We start from the raw sequence: 19,379 nt of genomic DNA on the forward strand, positions 1-19,379 counted from the left end.
GCGGAATTCGATTCGTAATTCCTAAATCTGTTTAGGTGCATGTTAAAGGACCCCAGGTAGTCAGAAGTGAACCGGGTGCCTCACAAGCATATAGCCAGACGTAAAACTCTAGAATTTGTCCCATTAAAAAGAACAAGAAAAAAAAAGAAGGTAGCTGCGTCCTTCGGCTTTTTTCCAGGGGTGTAAACGAAAGAAATTATTCTTGAGTCTGATTACTGATAAAAACGTGTTACGCTTATCTTATATTTCACACTTTTAATGTAATGCCGTTCATGACTGTACGTGCGCTCATCTAAGCAGCTTCTGCAATATAATCTGCTGCTTTCAGTTACCCGGTGCACTATATATCATAAAAGCAATCCCGAATCATTTAAAGGAACGGCATGCCTCACATACACGCAAACATGTTTGTAGATCTGCCGTGTTCGTTGAAGAAGATAAGTGTTGTACTACACTGGGCACTCAGTTTTAAAGGGTTAGAGTCTTGCAGACATGGTCAGACCGAAAAAAGGATGTTTTCCTTGCCAGAATCAAGTTTGCAGATTTACAGGCTATCCCAAAATGGGGCGTTTATATTGAATGACAGCTGGGAACCTGTTCCCCAGAACCGATCAGCACTTGTGCGTTCTCTCAGGAACTGGTACGCCTCGGCGCAACAGCCACGACTGTCAAAAAGCACAAGCATTTGGAATGAGACTCCTCATTTGCATCGGCCTCTCACCTTCGAGGCTATTATTTGGATATTATTCCTTACATTCAAACGCAAAGGCTATTCAATAATTTTTAACAGTGAATTAATTATGAAGTAGAGTACGATCCGAATAGCAAATACCATTCGATTAGACTATGTGTTTCTAATTCATTTCGCCTGCTAGCACGTTGAAGAAGATCGCCATGGAAGCCACGCAGATCACTTTGATAATGACTTCCCGGTCTCCTCGAATGAGTGTGAGTACATAGGCGATATCTTGTACCTAACACTGTTGTTCATATTAACCTCCAATAATTGCCTTGATTCCTTTTCTTGGAAAATCTGTTGATTCACCTATAGGGCTGGTGCAGCTTTTAAAGGAAACACGCTTATGCCGAACGGGAATTCCCCACTTTTCAATCGGCGTATCTAGAATATTTTATAATTTTTCTCTTGCATATATGCCGTGGGGATGTATGTCTATGTGCTCTTAGATTTACCTAGAAGTACATTGGTCATTTGAATCTCTTCGCGCCGCGCAGCTAATGAACTTAGTTTAGCTCACTATAATATTGCTTTCTTTGATCATTGTCTCTGATCAATATTCCACGAACAAGAAACGCATGTCAAATGACAAGATATCATTAACGTTTTCTTACGTAGGTTCATGTTTCAGACAGGCGACCTCTGTGGCAAAAATTAAGGGTTGCATTTAGAAAATAATGTTAAAAACAACAGTTCACCTGGCTAAAGCTACAATTGGCACCGGCCGACAATATTCGTGGGCGCACGAACGCAAGTAAAACCATAAAAAATTTTACTGCACATACTTTTTACAAGAGGAATTGGGCGCCCGCTGCAGCGTCCGCGCAACGAACGCGCGCTCGCTAGCAGACAATGCACTAGACAACGATAACAAAATTGAACACGTCGTGTTGTATAACGCATACCTGAAATATATATGCGTGGAAAAAATGTGTTAATAAAAATTTCCAGTGGAAATAAAGCACTATTATAAGAGCGTACCCGCGTAACCGGTCTTAGGGACCGCAGCGAAATTACGTTGAATATGCCGCGAAGCGCGTCTCTGCCATACTACCCTGATGTCCCCTCGTGGTAAACCGTGCTTCACTCTGAAAGTCATACAAACTTTTTGTTCGCTCGGAGCGTCCTCGCAAAATTTTTCCACACGCGGCGCCTCAGCGAGAGAGCGCTGTTTCGCTCACTCATGAATAGTCTATTACTCCACTAGTACTCTCTAAGGGGAAGGGTAGGAAATACAAACTTCGGATTGGCTTTAATCTTTGTACTGGTGCCGTTTGCTAGCGGCACAGTAAAGAAAAGTATACTCAATTATTATCGCGTGAAATCTAATTTTGTTACTGCACTGTTTTATATTATGCACAACAGATTACAAAAAGTTTGTATGTCTTTCAGATTGAAGCACGGTTTACCACGAGGGGACATCAGGGTAGTGTCAGTGATTCACGCAGACGATGGCACGAGCGATGATATATATAAAAAAACAACTGGATTAATTTGCCATGGTTGCAGATTGCACGATCAGCTCTCGGCTGCGCGTCCTTCCTCTCCGAACGCTCGTCCTCACGTGACGCGTGACATCTTTTCCCGCCTCGCTCGCCAGTCGCTTGCCGTCCTTCTCCCGCTTGCCGACAGGTGCCGCTAGTCCCTCAGCTAAGAGTAGGCATTCTTCTGCAATTCTGTTCCCGATTTGGCATCAGAGAATAATTATTTATTTATTTTTACAAGAGCAATAGGTACCGTGCATGTACTCATATCAAAATACTCATCAAGTATTTATGGAAATGAAAATTGTGTAGTAGAAGAAAGTCTTACGCCTTTGAGAGGAGCGCTACAACCGTCGTCTGCTACGACTCCTGCTCGCTGTGAACGCGAGACTTCTCGCAGACGAGAGGCAGTGGCTAACTCTCTCGCTCTTTCGAAAGGCTGCGTCGGCTGCCATGATTGCTGAACGTTTTCACATCCTCCCTTTCTTTTGAGCACTACCATGATGCTTATAAGCACATCTGCTGCTGTGCTAGCTAGGACGCTTGTGGCCTCCTACGAGTGTGCTTCATTATATCTTATATTCACGTACCGCTTCTGAAGCGTGCCCAAGCAGCTGTTATGGCGTGGTTTTGCAATCGCCGATTTTGCGCCAGCAGACGGCAACCACGAAGGAGCAACCTTTCCTACCACAAGTAAGTTTGTGTTCTCAAATGTCCTGAAAACACATTTCAATGAGCACACAAATGACCAATGCGTAATGAAGCCTTCAATCAAATTTGATTATCAGACCACTAGAAATACATCTGTCCGTCTTGTATCAGGAGAGCCTTTATTTTACTCTTCTGAAGTTTGATAACGCACGCAACGCTAGAGCACCAACCTAAGACACTTAACAGAGCAAGGTCAAAGCGGCTAAAACACGTTCTTTCAATGTTTACGATGCCGTCACTTTCTCCTCAGGGCTTCGACACCACACCGCGACACAAACAGTGGCATAGCCGCTGGCCCAGCGCGCTATCGCCAATTCGAGCAACATAACAAAGACAGGAAGGAGGAGGAGTGGATTTTATTGAATAGAAAGGAGGAGAGGTCGGCCTTGAGAGCGTGTCTCTAGGCTGCTGCTCCTCACTGGGGAAAGGGGAAGTGGGAAACACAGGGAAAGGTAGGTGGCGGGTGATTATGTTATGCTACAATGAGATGATATATACACGTGCAATATGCGGATGCGCACTGAAGACGCAATACACGTAGGAGTAATCTTGTCCATATAAAAAGTAATCACGAAAAGTTATTGCGCAAACACATTTGGCACTGACTGCACGTCTCACAGCTTCTAGAGGCGATCGTCTAATCCAGTCCCACTTAAAAAGTTCAAAAGTGATTTTATGGCACGTTGGGCACAGTCAACACTCCTCCACGCGCCCAAAAGCTTTTCTTCTGAAAATGGGCGGGAGTCCAAGCAGTCAACATTAGATTTGAGTGTGCTTTGCGTCACACTGTCCCACTGTAGGTTATAGCATTTGCGCTTGGAGCGAAACCAAAAACTGCCAGAAAATGACTAGTATAGTTCGCCAGTCAACAAAATACAAATCCGCAGCCTGTACTTCCCTTCATTCACTTGATAGTTGAACAATTGCAACCCCAGATTTCCCTCAAGGTATAGTAATATGAAACTCTATGCGCTGGTCGGACTAAGAGCAGGCATAAGAAAGCCGGCTTGCAGAAGCTGTCAGCTGCAATCCATTCATGACAGCAGCGCTGCTTGACGTGTTCCTAGTTGTCGCATGCGTCAGCGGCAAAGCAAGGTCGTTTTGCTGTAACCGGCCAACCTATGCGTTATCGCCAAGGATGACGATACCCTAAATCCTTCATATCGCGAAACCAAAGCATGGCGTCGTTTTGAAAGCCGCGAAACGCCGGTATGTTCGCGAAAGCCGGCTGCTGTAAATAGCAGCGATTCGGCACTGCCAGGCTGCCGATCCAGCTTCCCAACGAATCAGGAATGCTGTGTACGGACATTGCGCTCATTATGGCAGTCATGGTCACCGGTACTACCGCGGAGGAAGTATGGACGGTATCTTTTGGTGCGCTGGACATTGAAGTAGCGCCGGAAGGATATCTAGACCAAGGAAAGCGGAGATGGCGTTTCTAGGCAGGACGGGTCAAAGACAGAGGGGCCGAAGCTCTGCCTCTGTGTGTTGTCGAAGTGCGTCGCAGCCGCTGATGCATGCCAAGATGCTAGTCATAACCTAGAACTGTTGTGTCAAATTAGCGATGTCATAAGAAGCATCACCGGCGCAACACTGCCCTACAGCCGCCGAGGAGGCTTGGACGTCGTCTCGGTATGGTGTGGTGAGGGACCCATCACGCCAAAGAACCACGAGGACGCACTCAAGGCTCGAATGCATTAAGGCAGGTTAATTAATTCTAGATTACGCCATTGTAACAGAGAGAAGCAGACAATACAACCACGCTGCTCACGCCGATCATGAAAACCTCAATATTTAGACCCACTCGTGGGTATTAGCGATGAGTCGGGCACATTTTACATATGTGATAAGCGAGAAAATATCCCTCTGAACGCGTTTTTTGGTTCTTCTGTTCACGCGCCCAAATTCTGAGCTCCAGTGCCCAAGTGCACGTCTTTGTGATCATTGTATTATTTGAAGCATTATTTTATGACTCGGCTCTTTTGACTCAGAGAAAGGGATTCCTGTTATGTTCTAATTCCTAAAGATGTTGCGCTTGGTGGTGTCGAGGGCCTCCTTTCCACACCAGGTTCAAATTATGCTGCTAACGAGTAAGCACTCTCCACCGCTGGATGTTGCCGCTAGTTCTTTTTATGTTTTAGTAAATGTAACACCAATATATCGCGCAAAATAAGCGAAAATAGCGGGCACAATGTTGAGAAACTAGGAGAATATGCCGAAACAGCCGCTCGTTTGAGTTTACGCGCCTTTTAGTAGAAAGAAGTGGTCAAGGACGTGCTGCCGCCTGACGTAGCTTTAGAAAAACGATGTTTCGTCGTTGTTACAGCCTCCGTGATTAGCATTGCTAGGTTGGCATGAACTTGGTTTTGCTTTTGCGTTCGCCTCACGAATACTGATCGTTCCATTTGCCTTTTCTCCCAAAAGTTTCCATTAGAACGTCATTACGTTAACATGATTGCAATGCAGGCAAGCTTCGTTGTATAAATGCTAATCAATTTACGACCTGGCTCCTGCATTAGTCCTGCACTTAAGGATCGTTAATTCGCGTCTTCGTGTCTCTGTCCCATTTTTTGTAAGAAGTGTTCCGGGAAGTGGTGCCATCTGATGGAAGTTACAAATAGTGTTCTGATGTGGGTATCGCTTTTAGGCACGCGCTAGATTTGAATTTTCCCTTGTACTCGGTTGGACGGATGGACGGAAAAATCTTTATTGGGGAAAGCACCTGCGAGGTCGCCAGCCCGGGCTCAGGGCACCCGGGCATTATGTGCGGTGAGGCATAGCCTTTCCACAGCTGCCCGGGCCCGCTGGATAGCCCATAATTGGTAGTGTAGTTCGGAGCTACTCAGAGCGCTTAGCCATCGCTCCCCGAGAAGGTCCGGTTCTGTCTTGTCAGCCTGCAACGCAACTCCTTCTTGCCGAAGCATCGAAGCAGTGGCCCTCAGAAGCTCCTTGCGACGAATTGCGCTGGTCGGACTCAGAGCAAGTATAAGGAAGCCTTCTTGCAGAAGCTATCAGCTGCAATCCATTCATGACAGGAGCGCTGCTTGACGCACGTGATCGTAGTTGTCGCATGCCTCGGTGGCAAAGCAAGGTGCTTTTGCTGTAACCAGCCAACCTATGCGGTATCCCGAAAGATGACGATAACCTGAGGCCTTCATATCAGGAAACCAAACCTAGGCATCGTCTTCAAAGCCGCGAAACGCCTGTATTTTTATGAATTCCGGCTGATGTAATTCGCAGCACCTCGTCACTGCCACGCTATCGATCCAGCTGCCCAAGGAACAAGGGATGGTGTGCATGGACAGTGCGTTCATTATGGTAGTCACGACAGCCGGTTGGAAGCATGGACGGTATCATTTGGTGCGCTGGACGTCGATGTAGCGCCCAGGAGGATATCCTCGCCACGGAAGGGGAAATGGCGTTCCTAGACAGGACGGGTCCTAGGCAGATGGGGCGAAGCTCTGCCTCTGTGTTGTTCGAAGTACGGCGGAACCGCTGATGCATGCGTAGGCCCTAGCCATAATTTGGAAATGTTGCGTCGGCTTAGCGACGGAATAAAGGGATCACCGGTGCAGCTCTGCCCTAGAGGCGCTGAGCAGGCTTGCACTTCGTCTCGGGAAGGTGTCGTGAGGGACCCATCACGCGAGAGAACCACGAGGGCGCACTGAAGGCTGGAATGCATTACGGCAGGTTAATTCATTCTAGATTGCCCCGTTATAACAGAGAAAAGCAGACATTACACCAACACTGCTGCTGCCGATGATGGAAACCTTAGTCTTTAGACCCACTCGTGGCGATTAGCCAAGATTCGGGCTCAATATACATGAGCGCTAAGCGAGAAAATAGAAAAATCCATCCTCCGAAGCCGTTTCTTGTTTCTTGTGTTCACGCGCCCAAGTTGCGTGCGCCAATGCCCAAGTGCACTTCTTTGTGTTCATGGTATTATTTAAAGCATTATTTTATGAATTGGCTATTTTGACTCCGAGAATGAGATTCCTGCTTTGTTTCTAATTCCTAAATATGTTGCTCTTGGTGGTTTCGAAGGCCTCGTGTCCTCACCAGGTTGATATTATGCTGTAACGACTAAGCGCTCTCGAACTCTGCTGTTAAGGACTAAGCGCTCTCCAACTATGCAAGTTGCCGCTAGTTCTTTTTATGTTTTTGTAAATGTAAACCCCAATATATCGCGCAAAATGAGCGAGAATAGCCGGCACTATATTGAGAAGTTAGGAGAACTTGCCAAATCGGCTGGACGTTTGAGTTTACACGCCTTTTGTTGAAAGAAGCTGTCAAGGGCTTCACATAGAATAAAGAACCAACATCACAGAAGTAAAACTGCACCTTCCACAGTGGTACTAAAATACGAAGCGACAGCGCATGGAACTTACCATGGGGCCCGACAGATGGCACTACTTAAACAATAAGCGGAAATTCAATATTTCTTTTGAGCAATATCCAATATGGCCACTTTTTACCGGTGGCGTACGCTGGGTACGCCGAGGATAGCGATATGGGCTTGTTGGTCGGTAATCATTTAAAGGTATCTGTATAGCGCAACAAAACAAGGACACACGAAGAAATGAAGATGAAGACAAGCGCTAACTAGCAACAACGAAAATTTTACTTCCGGGATCGGTCATACTTATCATCTTCATCATCATCAGCCTATTTTATGTCCACTGCAGGACGAAGGCCTTCCCCCGCTATCTGCAATTACCCCTGTCCTGCGCCAACGGATTCTGACTAGCAGCCGCAAATTTCCTAATTTCGTCGCACCACCTAGTCTTCTGTCGTCCTGTACTGTGCTTCCCCTTCTCTTGGTACCCGTTCTGTCACCCTAATGGTCCAACGGTTATCTACTCTACGCATTACATGACCATCCCAGCGCCATTTTTCTTATCTTAATGTCAATTAGAATATCGGCTATCCCTGTTTACTCTCTGATCTACACCGCTCTCTTTCTGTGTCCTAAAGTTATGCCTAGCATTCTTCGTTCCATGGCTCTTTGCGCAGCCCTTGTTCTCACGCTTCTTTGTCAGTCTCCTAGTCGCTGCCCCATATGTCAGCACCGGTAAAATGCATTGATTGTATACCTTCCTATTCAATGATGGCCGTAAGCTTCCGGTCAGGAGCTCGCGATGTCTGCCATATCGGATCCAACCCACTTTGATTCTTCTGTGAACTTCTTTCTCATGGTGAGGGTTAGTTGACCTAGGTAAATGTACTCCTTCACAGACTCTACAGGCTGACTGGCGATCCTGAATTCTTGTTCCCTTGCCAAGTTATTCATCATTATCTTTGTCTTCTGCATATTAATCTTCAGCCCCACTCTTACACTCTCTCTGTTGATGTCCTCAGTCTTTTGTTGTAACTCGTCTGCAGTGCTGCTGAATAGAACAAGAAGGTTGCTGAGGCAACCTTCGGTTTGCCGATAACATTGTTCATTGGATTGGCATTGGATCGCCGTCGATCCTTACTTCTAAACCTTCCCAGTTGTATAGCTTGAATATATCAGTGCTTGGAAGCATACTTATACTCCCAAACAACCACGTGCACACTATGATAGCAGCCATGAGGATGCATTTACGTACATCACGGCATCAAAAAAATCTAAAACCAATACAACAGAAAAAAACAAGGAAATGTAAATGATATATCAAAAACACGGTTCAGCATTTATGCCATGCGTAAATAATCCAACTCTCTCGCGGACAATGATACTGACGGTTTGCTGATGCATTGGTCAGCAGTTGAGAAGATCTGCTCCGTTTCTATTATTAGTCTTACACATTCGCGCTTATCCCTATCTATAACAGGGGCATCTTTTAGAAGTGGGAGACATGGCCGACATGGACACGTTTTACAATGGAAAGCAAGAAAACCGTCGCCTGGTACACTCTGACACTTATTACTGTGCTCTCTGAAGCGCTCATTAACGCATCATCCGGTTTGGCCTATGTAGCATTTACCACATGGCAGCGGAATGCAATAGACCACCCCCACCGCGCTTCCTACGAACGGATCTTTGTGATTCTTGTCACACACCAGCCTTTTCGTCCTCATTGGGTTCGTGGTTTTGTGCAAGGTACCCAGCTTATTTGGAGCTGAAAAAACAACCCGCACGTTGGCGCGACTTTCAATTTTTGTTCAGGCTATGTGACACCTGGTGTATCTACGGACTCGCAGCGGTTTTGACATGCCCACCGGGGGAATTTTCACCGGGGGAATCCCTCGAGGGTTCCTCTTTTAGCAACCACTCCGCCACCGACACCAATGTATTCTCTTCACCACCGATGTAAGCCCCAACCCTCTGAGCTGCCTGTAAAACGCGTACAGCCTTACCTGAGAAATAATTCATTGTGTGTCATACTGGCCAACAAATAGGGTGGTTCTGCAGTTTTTTTTCTAGAATTGTTTCTTAGAAAAAAGCCGGTCAAGCTATCTCTACAGTGTTCAATGAATGCAAGAATGTGTCCTCTAAGAAATTAGCAGCAAGAGTGAGTGAAATGTACAAGAAATTGAACCTTGATAGACTATGAAAAACTATACTGAAATCAGATAAGAAAGTCCTTAATGTATTTTTTAGTGCTAAGACGCACAAGGCACATGTCCCTTTTGGAGTTATAATTTCCGAAAGGGGCACCTGGAAGAAACAAGCTGCCATGTACCTGTTTTCAAAGCTGGATGCTCCCGAGATTGATGACCCGTTTCTCGTGAAAGGTTCTGACGAAATCCTTGATTTTTTTAGGTGTCACGCGGGAAAAGGCTTCAAGGCCTCCTCTGCTGACGTTAAAGAATTATATTACTCTATAATGCACAATGACCTTCTTAAAGGTGTCGAGGATTGTGTTGACAAATATGGCGCCACAAGAGTTTCATAGGGAGCAGGTGTTCCAGTAGAAGGGTTTTTAGAATTTTTACGTCTTTACCTGTCGTCCACTTTTGTACAGTTGAACAATAGGCCGCATCTGCAGAAGGAAGGCATCTGTATAGGGTCGTGTCTAGCTCCCGTCCTTAGCAATCTCTACTTAGCACATTTAGATAGGCACATGTATGTACGCCTCACAGGTCTTCCAGGATTTCATGGAGCGTTTAGATTTATCGACGATTTTTTAGTGCTCTTAGATTGCCCTCGTAAGTGTTTCGAAGAAAAATGTGCAAATGCCTTTGCAATTTTTCGAGAGTGTTTGAGACTTCTTGACGTCACTTTTCAAGTGCCTGTCGACAGCAAGCCTCAGTTTCTTGACGTTGAGTTCATCTTTACTGATGGTAAGACCTGCTGGGCTTATAGCCCACGAGCTAACAAACCTCTTCTCCAATTTCATTCAGCCCATTCGAAGTTGGTGAAGAGGGGCATAACTAACATGTGTTTCAAAAATTCCCTTAGAAACCCATGCCCACACCTAATGAAAACCTGTCTCCAGCGACAGTCTCCGCGTCTTAAAGAGGCTGGTTATCCTAACCATGTGTTGGTGTAGGTCGCGGAGAGGTTACTAAAACAGGAACGCTAGCAGGAAACTACTAAACAGGAAGCTAGCAGTCGTGGGCAGGTGTGAGTCCGCTGTGAGTCCGTACATACACCAGGTATCACATAGCCTGAAAAAATTGGAAGTCGCGTCAACGTACGGGTTGTTTTTTCAGCTCCAAGTGAGCTAGGTACCCTGTGCAAAACCACAAACCCAATGAGGACGAAAAGGCTGGTGTGTGATCGGAATTCCAAAGATCCGTTCGTAGGATGCCCGGTGGGGGTGATCTATCGCATTCCGCTGCCATGTGGTAAAATGCTACATAGGCCAAACCGGAAGATGCATTAATAAGCCCTTAAGAGAGCGCAGAAATGAGTGTCACTGTGTATCAGGTGACGGTTTTCTTGCTTTCCATTGTAAAACGTGTCCATGTCGGCCATGTCGCCCACTTCTGGAAGATACCACTGTTATAGATAGGGATAAGCGCGAATGTGTAAGACTAATAGAAACGGAGCCGATCCTCTTGACGCTGTATCACATAACGTGGGCATGTCAGAAGATAGACGTTGTACCCGTTATACCAAACCCGAGTGCGGAGCAATGGGAGGGAGTGCTCTCCAGCGATCGTCAGGTCGACCAAGAAGGTCTGATTCGGCGAGCACAACTGGCAGCAGCATCCAGCGGAGCCCTGGACTAAGGGCAACCGTCCTTTGTGCTAGAAGATGGACGAAGCCATCTGAAGACCGCAGAACACCAGCGAATCTAGAGCTAATAAAGTTTTTCACTCACTCACTCACTCACTCACTCACTCACTCACTCACTCACTCACTCACTCACTCACTCACTCACTCACTCACTCACTCACTCACTCACTCACTCACTCACTCACTCACTCACTCACTCACTCACTCACTCACTCACTCACTCACTCTCGGCCGCTGACCAAGGCATCAGCAAACCGTCACTGTCATTGTGCGGGAGAGAGTTGGATTATTTGCGCATGGCATAAAAGGTTGAATTGCATTTTCCATGCGTCATTTAGATTTTCTTGTGTTTTGCTGTTGTATCGCTTTTAGATTCTCTTGATGCCGTCATATACGTAAGTGCATCCTCATCATTGCTATCGTAGTGTGCACGTGGTTGTTTGGAGGTATAAGTATGACGGATTGCGGAAGTAAAATTTTCGTTGTTGATAGTTTGCGCTTGTCTTCGTTTCTTCTTGTGTCCTTGTTTTGTGGCGCTATACGGATGCCTTTCAATGCTGGGTAAGCACCGCTCTCGCCTTGCTGGCTTTGCGGCGTGCCTCAGCTGCCGCGTTTCTACATTGAGCTGCGGCGTATACCATTTACACAACGAAGTTTGCCAGCTCCCGCTGGCAAACTTTGCTGTCTAAATGGTACGCGGCTATACAGTTTACGACCTGGCTCCTGCATCAGCCACTTTACGAGCTTTAGTTCGCGTCGTCCAATCTTTGTTTTAATTTTTTGAAAGCAGCTTCCCAGGAGCCATCTCACGAAGTTATAGATAGTGTTTAGACGTGGGTTTCGCTTTTAGACACGCGCCTGCAACAAACCCGCTTCCGGCCGCTGGATCAAGCAGTGGCCTTCAGAAGCTCTGTTCGTCGAATTGCGCTGGTCGGGCTCAGCGCAGGCATAATGCAGCCGGCTTCCAGAAGGTATCGGCTGCAATACATAAAAAAAAAGGAGCGGTGCTTGACATGTTCGTAGTTGCCGCGTGCCTCGGCGGCAAAGCAAGGTCATTTTGCTGTAACCAGCCAACCTATGCGGCATCGCCAAAGGTGACGATAATCTGAGGCCTTCATATTGCGAAACCAAAGCAAGGCGTCGTATTGAAAGCCGCGGAACGCCTGCATTTTCACGAATGCCAGCTGATGTAGTTAGCAGAGCCTCGTCACTGCCAGGCTGTCGATCCAGCGGCCCGAGGAACAAGGAATGGTGTGCATGGACAGTGCGTTCATTACATTAGCCACGGCAGCCGCTTCTACCGCGAAGGAAGCATGGGCGGTATCTTTTGCTGCGCTGGATGTAGAAGTAGCGCACGCGATGATATCCTCGCCAAGGAAATGGAAGATGGGGTTCCTAGGCAGGACGGGTCCAAGACAGAGGGGCCGATGCTCTGCCTCTGTGTGTTGCTGAAGTACGGTAGAAGCGCTAATGCATGCGAAGGCCCTAGTCATAAGTTGTAATTGTTGTGTCAGCTTAGCCATGGCATAGAAGGAGTCACCGGTGCAGCACTGGCCTAGAGCCGCCATGGAGGCTTGCAGGTTGTCTCGGGACCGTGTGATGAGGGACCCGTCACGTGTAAGAATCACGAGGACACACTGAAGGCTGGAATGCATTAAGGCAGGTTAATTCATTCTAGATTGCGCCATTGTAACAGACAGAAGCAGACAATACACCAACGCTGCTGCTGCTGATGATGAAAACGTTTGCCTTTAGACCAACTCGCGGGGATTAGCCAAGAGTCGGGTACATTTTGAATATGTGCTGAGGTAGAACGTATAAAAATCCGGCCCTCATAACGCGTTTTTAGTTCTTCTGTTCACGCCACAAAATTCCGAGCGCCAGTGCCCACGCGCACTTCGTTGTCTTCATGGTTTGAATTACAGCATTATTTTATGACTTCGCTCTTCTGACTCAGAGAATGGAATTCCTGTCTTGTTTCTAATTTCTAAAGATGTAGCGCTTGATGGTTTCAAAGGTCTCGTTTCCATGCCGGGTTTAAATTACGCTGTTAACGAGTAAGCGCTCTCCAACTCTGGATGTTGCCGCTAGTTCTTTTTATGTTTTAACAAATGTAAACCCCATTGCATAGCGCTACATAATCGAGAATATCCGGCACAATAGTGAGAAACAAGGAGAATTTGCCCAACCAGCTGGACGTTTGAGTTTACATGCCTTTTGTAGAAAGAAGGGATCAAGGACGTACTGCCAACTGGCGTAGCTTAAGGAAAACAGTTTTTCCCTTCTCTCTTCTCTCCATTCCCTTTCTCCCTTCCCCCAACGTAGGGTAGCCAACCAGACTCTTGACTGGTTAACATCCCTGCCTTCCTATCTCTCTCTTTCTCTCTCTCTCTCCGTCTCTCTTGTTTTAACGTTGTTATATCCTGTGTGATTTAGCATTGCAAGGTCGGCACGAAGTTGGTTTCGCTTTTGGGGTTGTCTCACAAGTACTGATCGTTTAATTTTCCCTTTGTCCCAAAAGCTTCCAGTAAAACGTCATTATGTTGAAATGATTGCAACGCTGGCAAGGTACGTTGTTTAAATGGTAGACGACTATGCAGATTACGAACTGGCTCCTGCGTCAGCCACTATAGAGCCTTATTTCGCGTCTTCCTGCCTGTGTTTTTTTCTTGTAAGCAGGAGTTTCTCAGGAGGTCTTGCCAACTGACGGAACCTACAGACAGTGTTCGGAAGCGGGTTTTGCTTTTAGAGAAGCGCCACGTTTCAATTTCAACTTGTACTCGGAGGCGTGCAGCGCGTCTGCTTCCTGCAGCAGCATCGAAACAGTGCCCCCTCAAAAGCTATGTGCGTAGAATCCGCCTTTAGCGATGCATTTTAGCGGCATCGTGCGATGGCCGCCAGTAAAAATTTGGCAGGCGCCGCTGTGCGCCGCGACAGCTGCCCCACGTGAGACTCGCGACCAAACAAGCAGCAAGCAGCGTGTGAGACAAGACGGAAACAACGTGTACGCGCCGTCATATTTTGTCATCGTCATGTAGCCATCGAGCCCGCTGGTGAACGGCTTGTACCCGGAGGTTTCTTCAGCGTGAGGAACGGCTGGAAGAAGACTTTCGGCAACGCTTTACAAGCTCCTTCTTGCCCTGAAACGGCTGCATCTGTGGCGTAAAGTGAATGAGTAATAAAGAGGTATGAGTATGCACAAAAACGCATGGCTGGAATAGGGCATGAGGTTTAGTTCTTAGGGCGTATATCATGTTTCACCACTGCGTGTCTTGCTTTATGGTGGGCCATAGGGCTAGTCGTACATACACACACAGGCAGTAGGGATGCCAACAGAATGCCAAGTTGCATACGCTATGTACCAACATGTAGTGTGTGCACATCTACGAAAATGCCAAAAAAATGGTCAGAATGACCAGTGGCGTAGCAACAGGGGGGGGGGGCCGGGGGGCCGTGGGCCCCGGGTGCAAGGGGCCAGTGGGGGGGGGGTGTCATATACGTCTGAAGACACCCTTACCGCCGGCTACACCCGAGGGGAGGGGTGACAGAAGACCTACGGGCCCCGGCTGCCAGACGACCTAGCTACGCCACTGAGAATGACAAGAATCGGTGATACCCCCTGTTTGTGGAACGCCTGTCTTCCTCAACGCGCCGCAGTGCGCACATAGCGGTCGACCGCGTCCTGTTTTTGAGCTGGCGCGTGTACACAAGCAGCGTCGCTTTTGTCACGTAGTAGTGACGGCAAAGAACACAGTACCAATACTGTGAATGACGAAACTAACATTTATTGGCAAAACCTGTGGCCACAAAAGGCAGGCTACACTTAAAGCACAACGAGAGCGGCGAACACACTCGGCGATCGTCGAAATCTGATCAGCGGGTTAAGCGCGTCAGCTTTTCTACATGACCCATCGAACGTTCGAGAGTAATCGCTGGTGCCCGCTTGTCTTTCACAAAGTTCTACACCATTCGCGTCGCGCATACATGCAATCAGATTTCATAATTTCGGCGACAACAGACAGCGGATAGAACGATCGATAACATTTGAGAAACTTCCAATACATGCGGGCGCGTCGCGCACTGATCGATAACATTTGATGGTGAAATGCGGTCACCCGAAAATGATAAACAAGTACACGTCTCTGGGTGACAGCGAAGACACCCCTGAAATGTATCAGTTACACAGTAAGACGTGCCACATGACTCCAGAAGATGCCGCACAGGAAAATGAGCCTTGGTACATACCGTACTACATCCCGATTCGCTAAACGAAGAGAAAAGCCTTCTGCAAGTAAATATCATTTGGTGCAGAGAAGAACGACGAAACGACAACGAGCAACGATTCCTAGCTAGCGTTATCAGCTACTTCCACAGAGCACGCTGTTTCCCACGTCACCCCGGCAGTGCAAGTAAATTTGGCTCCGACAGATAACTACGCCGACATGACGAGCATTCGCTGAACGTTTTTTATAGCTGCAAGTGTGCACGGTGTGAAGTTGCGAAATGACGGCGTTCTAGCTACGGACGCACAGAGACGATAGAAAAAAAAAAAAAAAAGAACGCTTCGCGTTTCACTCAACCAGGTCGCGCGAGCTCAGAGATCGTTTGTTCCGCTAGCTCAAACATACATTTGCGTCTTCGTCAAGATTATTCGTATGAGTCAATAATGACAAAATAGAGAGGTAAACTGCATATGCCGATACGTACCTGTTAAAAAGTGCAGCCCTATTCAGGCTTCACGGCGCTGTCGATCGCGTTTTACCGACGGAAATCGGAAAATCCGCATTGCGCTGCTGGTAGGGTCAGGTGAGATGCAGCCGTAAACGAGATACGAGATTGGCATCGCGCCAAATTTCGATGGCAATAATATGCGAAACGCGTTCCACGCGCGCGGCAGCGAGAATGACAAGGTTGACAAGTGAGTGAAAGAACTTTATTGGAGTTCCGGCGAGGGGGCGAACTCGTCGCATACCGGGCTAGTCCTACGTCGGGACTGGCAGGTCTAGCTCACCGGCCCAGGTCACGGGCGCGCCAGACAGCCAGGATTTCCTTATCTAGAGCGGGGCCAGGCATACGCGACTCCCACTCCTCCTTGCTGAACTTGGGGTATCGTGACCCGCACTCCCGGAGGATGTGTGCTAGAGTAGAGGTCTGCCCGCTGGACTGGCAGGCGTCGTCGCGTTATACGTCGGGGTAAACCGTGTAGAACGGCAACAGACGGATGTGCGCCGGTCTGTAAGAGTCTAAAGCGAAACGGCTGGCGCCCTATTCCATTGACAAGTGCCGCACTTCCCATGGTCGTACGCCACTCACACGGAGGCGAGAGTGAGTCCGGCCGTGCGCCTGCCAAATTGCTTCGGTCATCAGCCGCTAGGGCACTGCGCATGCGCAGTTCAACGCCGTTAATGGCAGATTGCGCTAGTCGGACTCAGAGCGGGCATAAGATAGCCGGCTTCCAGAAGCGGACGCTGCAATCCAATCTTTACAGTAGCGCTGCTTGACGTGTTCGTAGTTACCGGGTTTAAATTATGCTGTTAACAAGTAAGCGCTCCCCAGCTCTGGATGTTGCCGCTAGTTCTTTTTATGCTTTAGTAAATGTAACTCCCAATACACCGTGCCAAATAAGCTAGAATATCCGCAACAATTTGAGAAACAAGGAGAATCTCCGAAGCAGCTGCACGATTGAGTTTACGCGCCTTTTGTAAAAGGAAGATGTCTAGGATGTGCTGCCGCCTGACGTACTTTAAGCGAAACATTCTATTGACGTTTTAGGATCTTTGATTGGCATTGTTAACTTGGCATGAAGCAGGTTTCGGCTTTGGTTCGTCTCAGAAGTACTGATCGTTCAACTTGCCCTTTCTCCCAGAACCTTCCATTACAGCGCCATTACGTTCAAATGGTTGCAATTCTGGCAAGCTTCGTTGTGCAAATGGTATGCGACTAGGAAATTTATGACCCGGCTCCTGCGTCAGCCACTTTAGGAGCTCATTTCGCGTCTTCCTGTCTTTGTTTTTGTTTTTAGAGCGCAGCTCTTTGGCGTCCGTTCCTGGGTTTCGCGTCGTCGTCGGCGTTGTCGTCGGCCTCGTAACCAGGTCCGCCCCCCTTTCATCCCCCCAGCGCTAGCAGCGACCGACTGATACCGCTGGATGCCGCTGACGCCGCTAGAGAGTCAAGATAACGTGACTGCATAGAACACCGTCGCCGCCATGCAGAAAGAGGAGGAAAGGGTCCCCCCCCCCTGTTCTTGTGTGGCGGATAGGGTGCTCTTCAGTTGCCGACGCGCCGGTTATTTCACGTAGGCCCCGGCACGTCGACGAATACGTGACCACCTTCCCACGGCTAGACCTGGTTCTTAGCGCTGCGGAAGCGAGGGTATCATATTGTTTGTGTCGGCATCGGCGGCGTTGTCCCTGAAACCAACTCCGCAGCTGGGGTTGACTCACTATCGGCGTCAGCGGCATCAGTCAGTCGCTGCTATCTCTTCCCTCCTCCCTTTATCGTGTTGTCCGCTTGCTGCGCGCGCTTCTGCCCCCATCGTTTGCCGCTGGGTGTACACGCCGCCCCCCTCCCCCTCTTCCTGCGAGTCTCCGGTTGTCAAAGCGCCGGCTCGAACTTAATTCCTTTCTTCGCTCCTCCTCCAATGCAACCCCTGTGCGGTGGCAATCAGAGAGCCAGATCGGTGGCGGCGGATCTGTATATGTGCACCGCCCGAGCCGAAATTGCCGCTGCCGTTCGCCCTGTGCGGTGGCAATCAGAGAGCCAGATCGGTGGCGGCGGATCTGTATATGTGCACCGCCCGAGCCGAAATTGCCGCTGCCGTTCGCCACTGCGAAATTATCTGCCAGTTCTTTCTGAGCCATGAGCGAGACGACCGATGGAAGTCCTCCGTCTGCTGCTGCTGCTGCTGCTGCTAAACGAGCTGCCAGAGCAGAGGCCCAGCGCCGTCGCCGTCAGAATCCAGAGGTGCGTGCCGCCGAAGCAGAAGCTTACCGTCGCCGCCGTCGAGATGATCCAGGAGTACAGGAAATATAAAAAAAAAATTCTGTGATAGCGCATACATGTGTTGCTCGATTTCTTTGCCTCAATCTATCGAAAAGGTGAAACAGCTTATTTGCTGCGCTCAAATTTCGCATTAGGAAGTAACGTAATCGTCGGTAATTTTTTTATTTATAAGGAGAAGCTTCTCAGGAGGTGGTGCCATCTGTCGGAACCTACAAATAGTGTGCGGAAGTGGGTTTTGCTCTTAGCACGCGCCAGATTTGAATTTCCAGTTGTCCTTGGTTGGAGGCATGCACGACGCACTTTTCCTGCCGCAGCATCGAAACAGTGCCCCTCAAAAGCTCCGTGCGTTGAATTGCGCTGGTCGGACTCAGAGCGGGCATAACGCAGCCGGCTTGAAGAAGCAGTCAGCTGCAATTCATTCATGACAGGAGGATTCATGAGGACAGGATTCATGACATTCATGACATGACGTGTTCGTAGTTGTCGCATGCTTCGGCGGCAAAGCAAGGTCTTTTCTTGTAACCAGCCAACCTATCCGGTATCGCCAAGGATGATGATAACCTAATGCCTTCATATTGCGAAACCAAAGCGAGGCGTCGTCTTGAAACTCGCGAAACGCCTGCATTTTTACGGAAGCCGGCTGCTGTAATTTGTAGCGCCTCGTCACTGCCAGGCTGTCGATCCAGCTGCCCGAGGAATAAAGGAATGGTCTGCATGGACAGTGCGTTCATCACGGTAGCCACGGCAGCCGGTTCTACCGCGAAGGAAGCATGGACGATATCTTTTTGTGCATTGGACGTCGAGGTAGCGCCGCGATGGTATCGTCCCCAAGGAAATCGGAGATGGCGGTCCTTGGCGGGACGGGTCCAAGACAGAGGGGCCGAAGCTATGCCTGTGTGTGTTGTCGAAGTACGGCGGAACCGCTGATGCATGCGAAAGCCCGATAGCCATATGCTGGAATTGTTGTGTCAGCTTAGCGATGATATTCAAGGGGTCACCGCTGCAGCACTGCCCTAGAACCGCCAAGGAGGCTTGGAGATAGTCTCGGCACGGTGGGATGAGGGACCCATCACGCGAAAGAACCACGAGGACGCACTGAAGGCTGGAATGCGTTAAGTCAGGTCTCGGGACGCTGTGGTGATTGAGCCATCACGCGAAAGAACTACGAGGGCACACTGAAGGCTGGAATGCATTAAGGCCGGTTAATTCATTCTAGATTGCGCCATTGTAACACAGAGAAGCAAAAATACACCCACGCTGCTGCTGCCGATGATGA

At 48.5% G+C, this 19,379-nt stretch overlaps 1 protein-coding gene across 1 annotated transcript in view; it reads left to right on the forward strand.

The window, feature by feature from the left end:
- Nucleotides 1–8,069: 8,069 nt before the first annotated feature.
- LOC142559249 (uncharacterized) overlaps nucleotides 8,070–19,379 on the forward strand; it is a 49,794-nt gene continuing 38,484 nt past the window's right edge. Inside the window, exon 1 of the mRNA XM_075670877.1 lies at nucleotides 8,070–8,132. Within this exon, the coding sequence (XP_075526992.1) occupies nucleotides 8,070–8,132 (63 nt within the window). The remainder of the gene's footprint in view (nucleotides 8,133–19,379) is intronic.

The sequence above is a fragment of the Dermacentor variabilis genome, chromosome 10 (genome assembly GCF_050947875.1).
Source record: "Dermacentor variabilis isolate Ectoservices chromosome 10, ASM5094787v1, whole genome shotgun sequence".
Classification (NCBI taxonomy): domain Eukaryota; kingdom Metazoa; phylum Arthropoda; class Arachnida; order Ixodida; family Ixodidae; genus Dermacentor; species Dermacentor variabilis.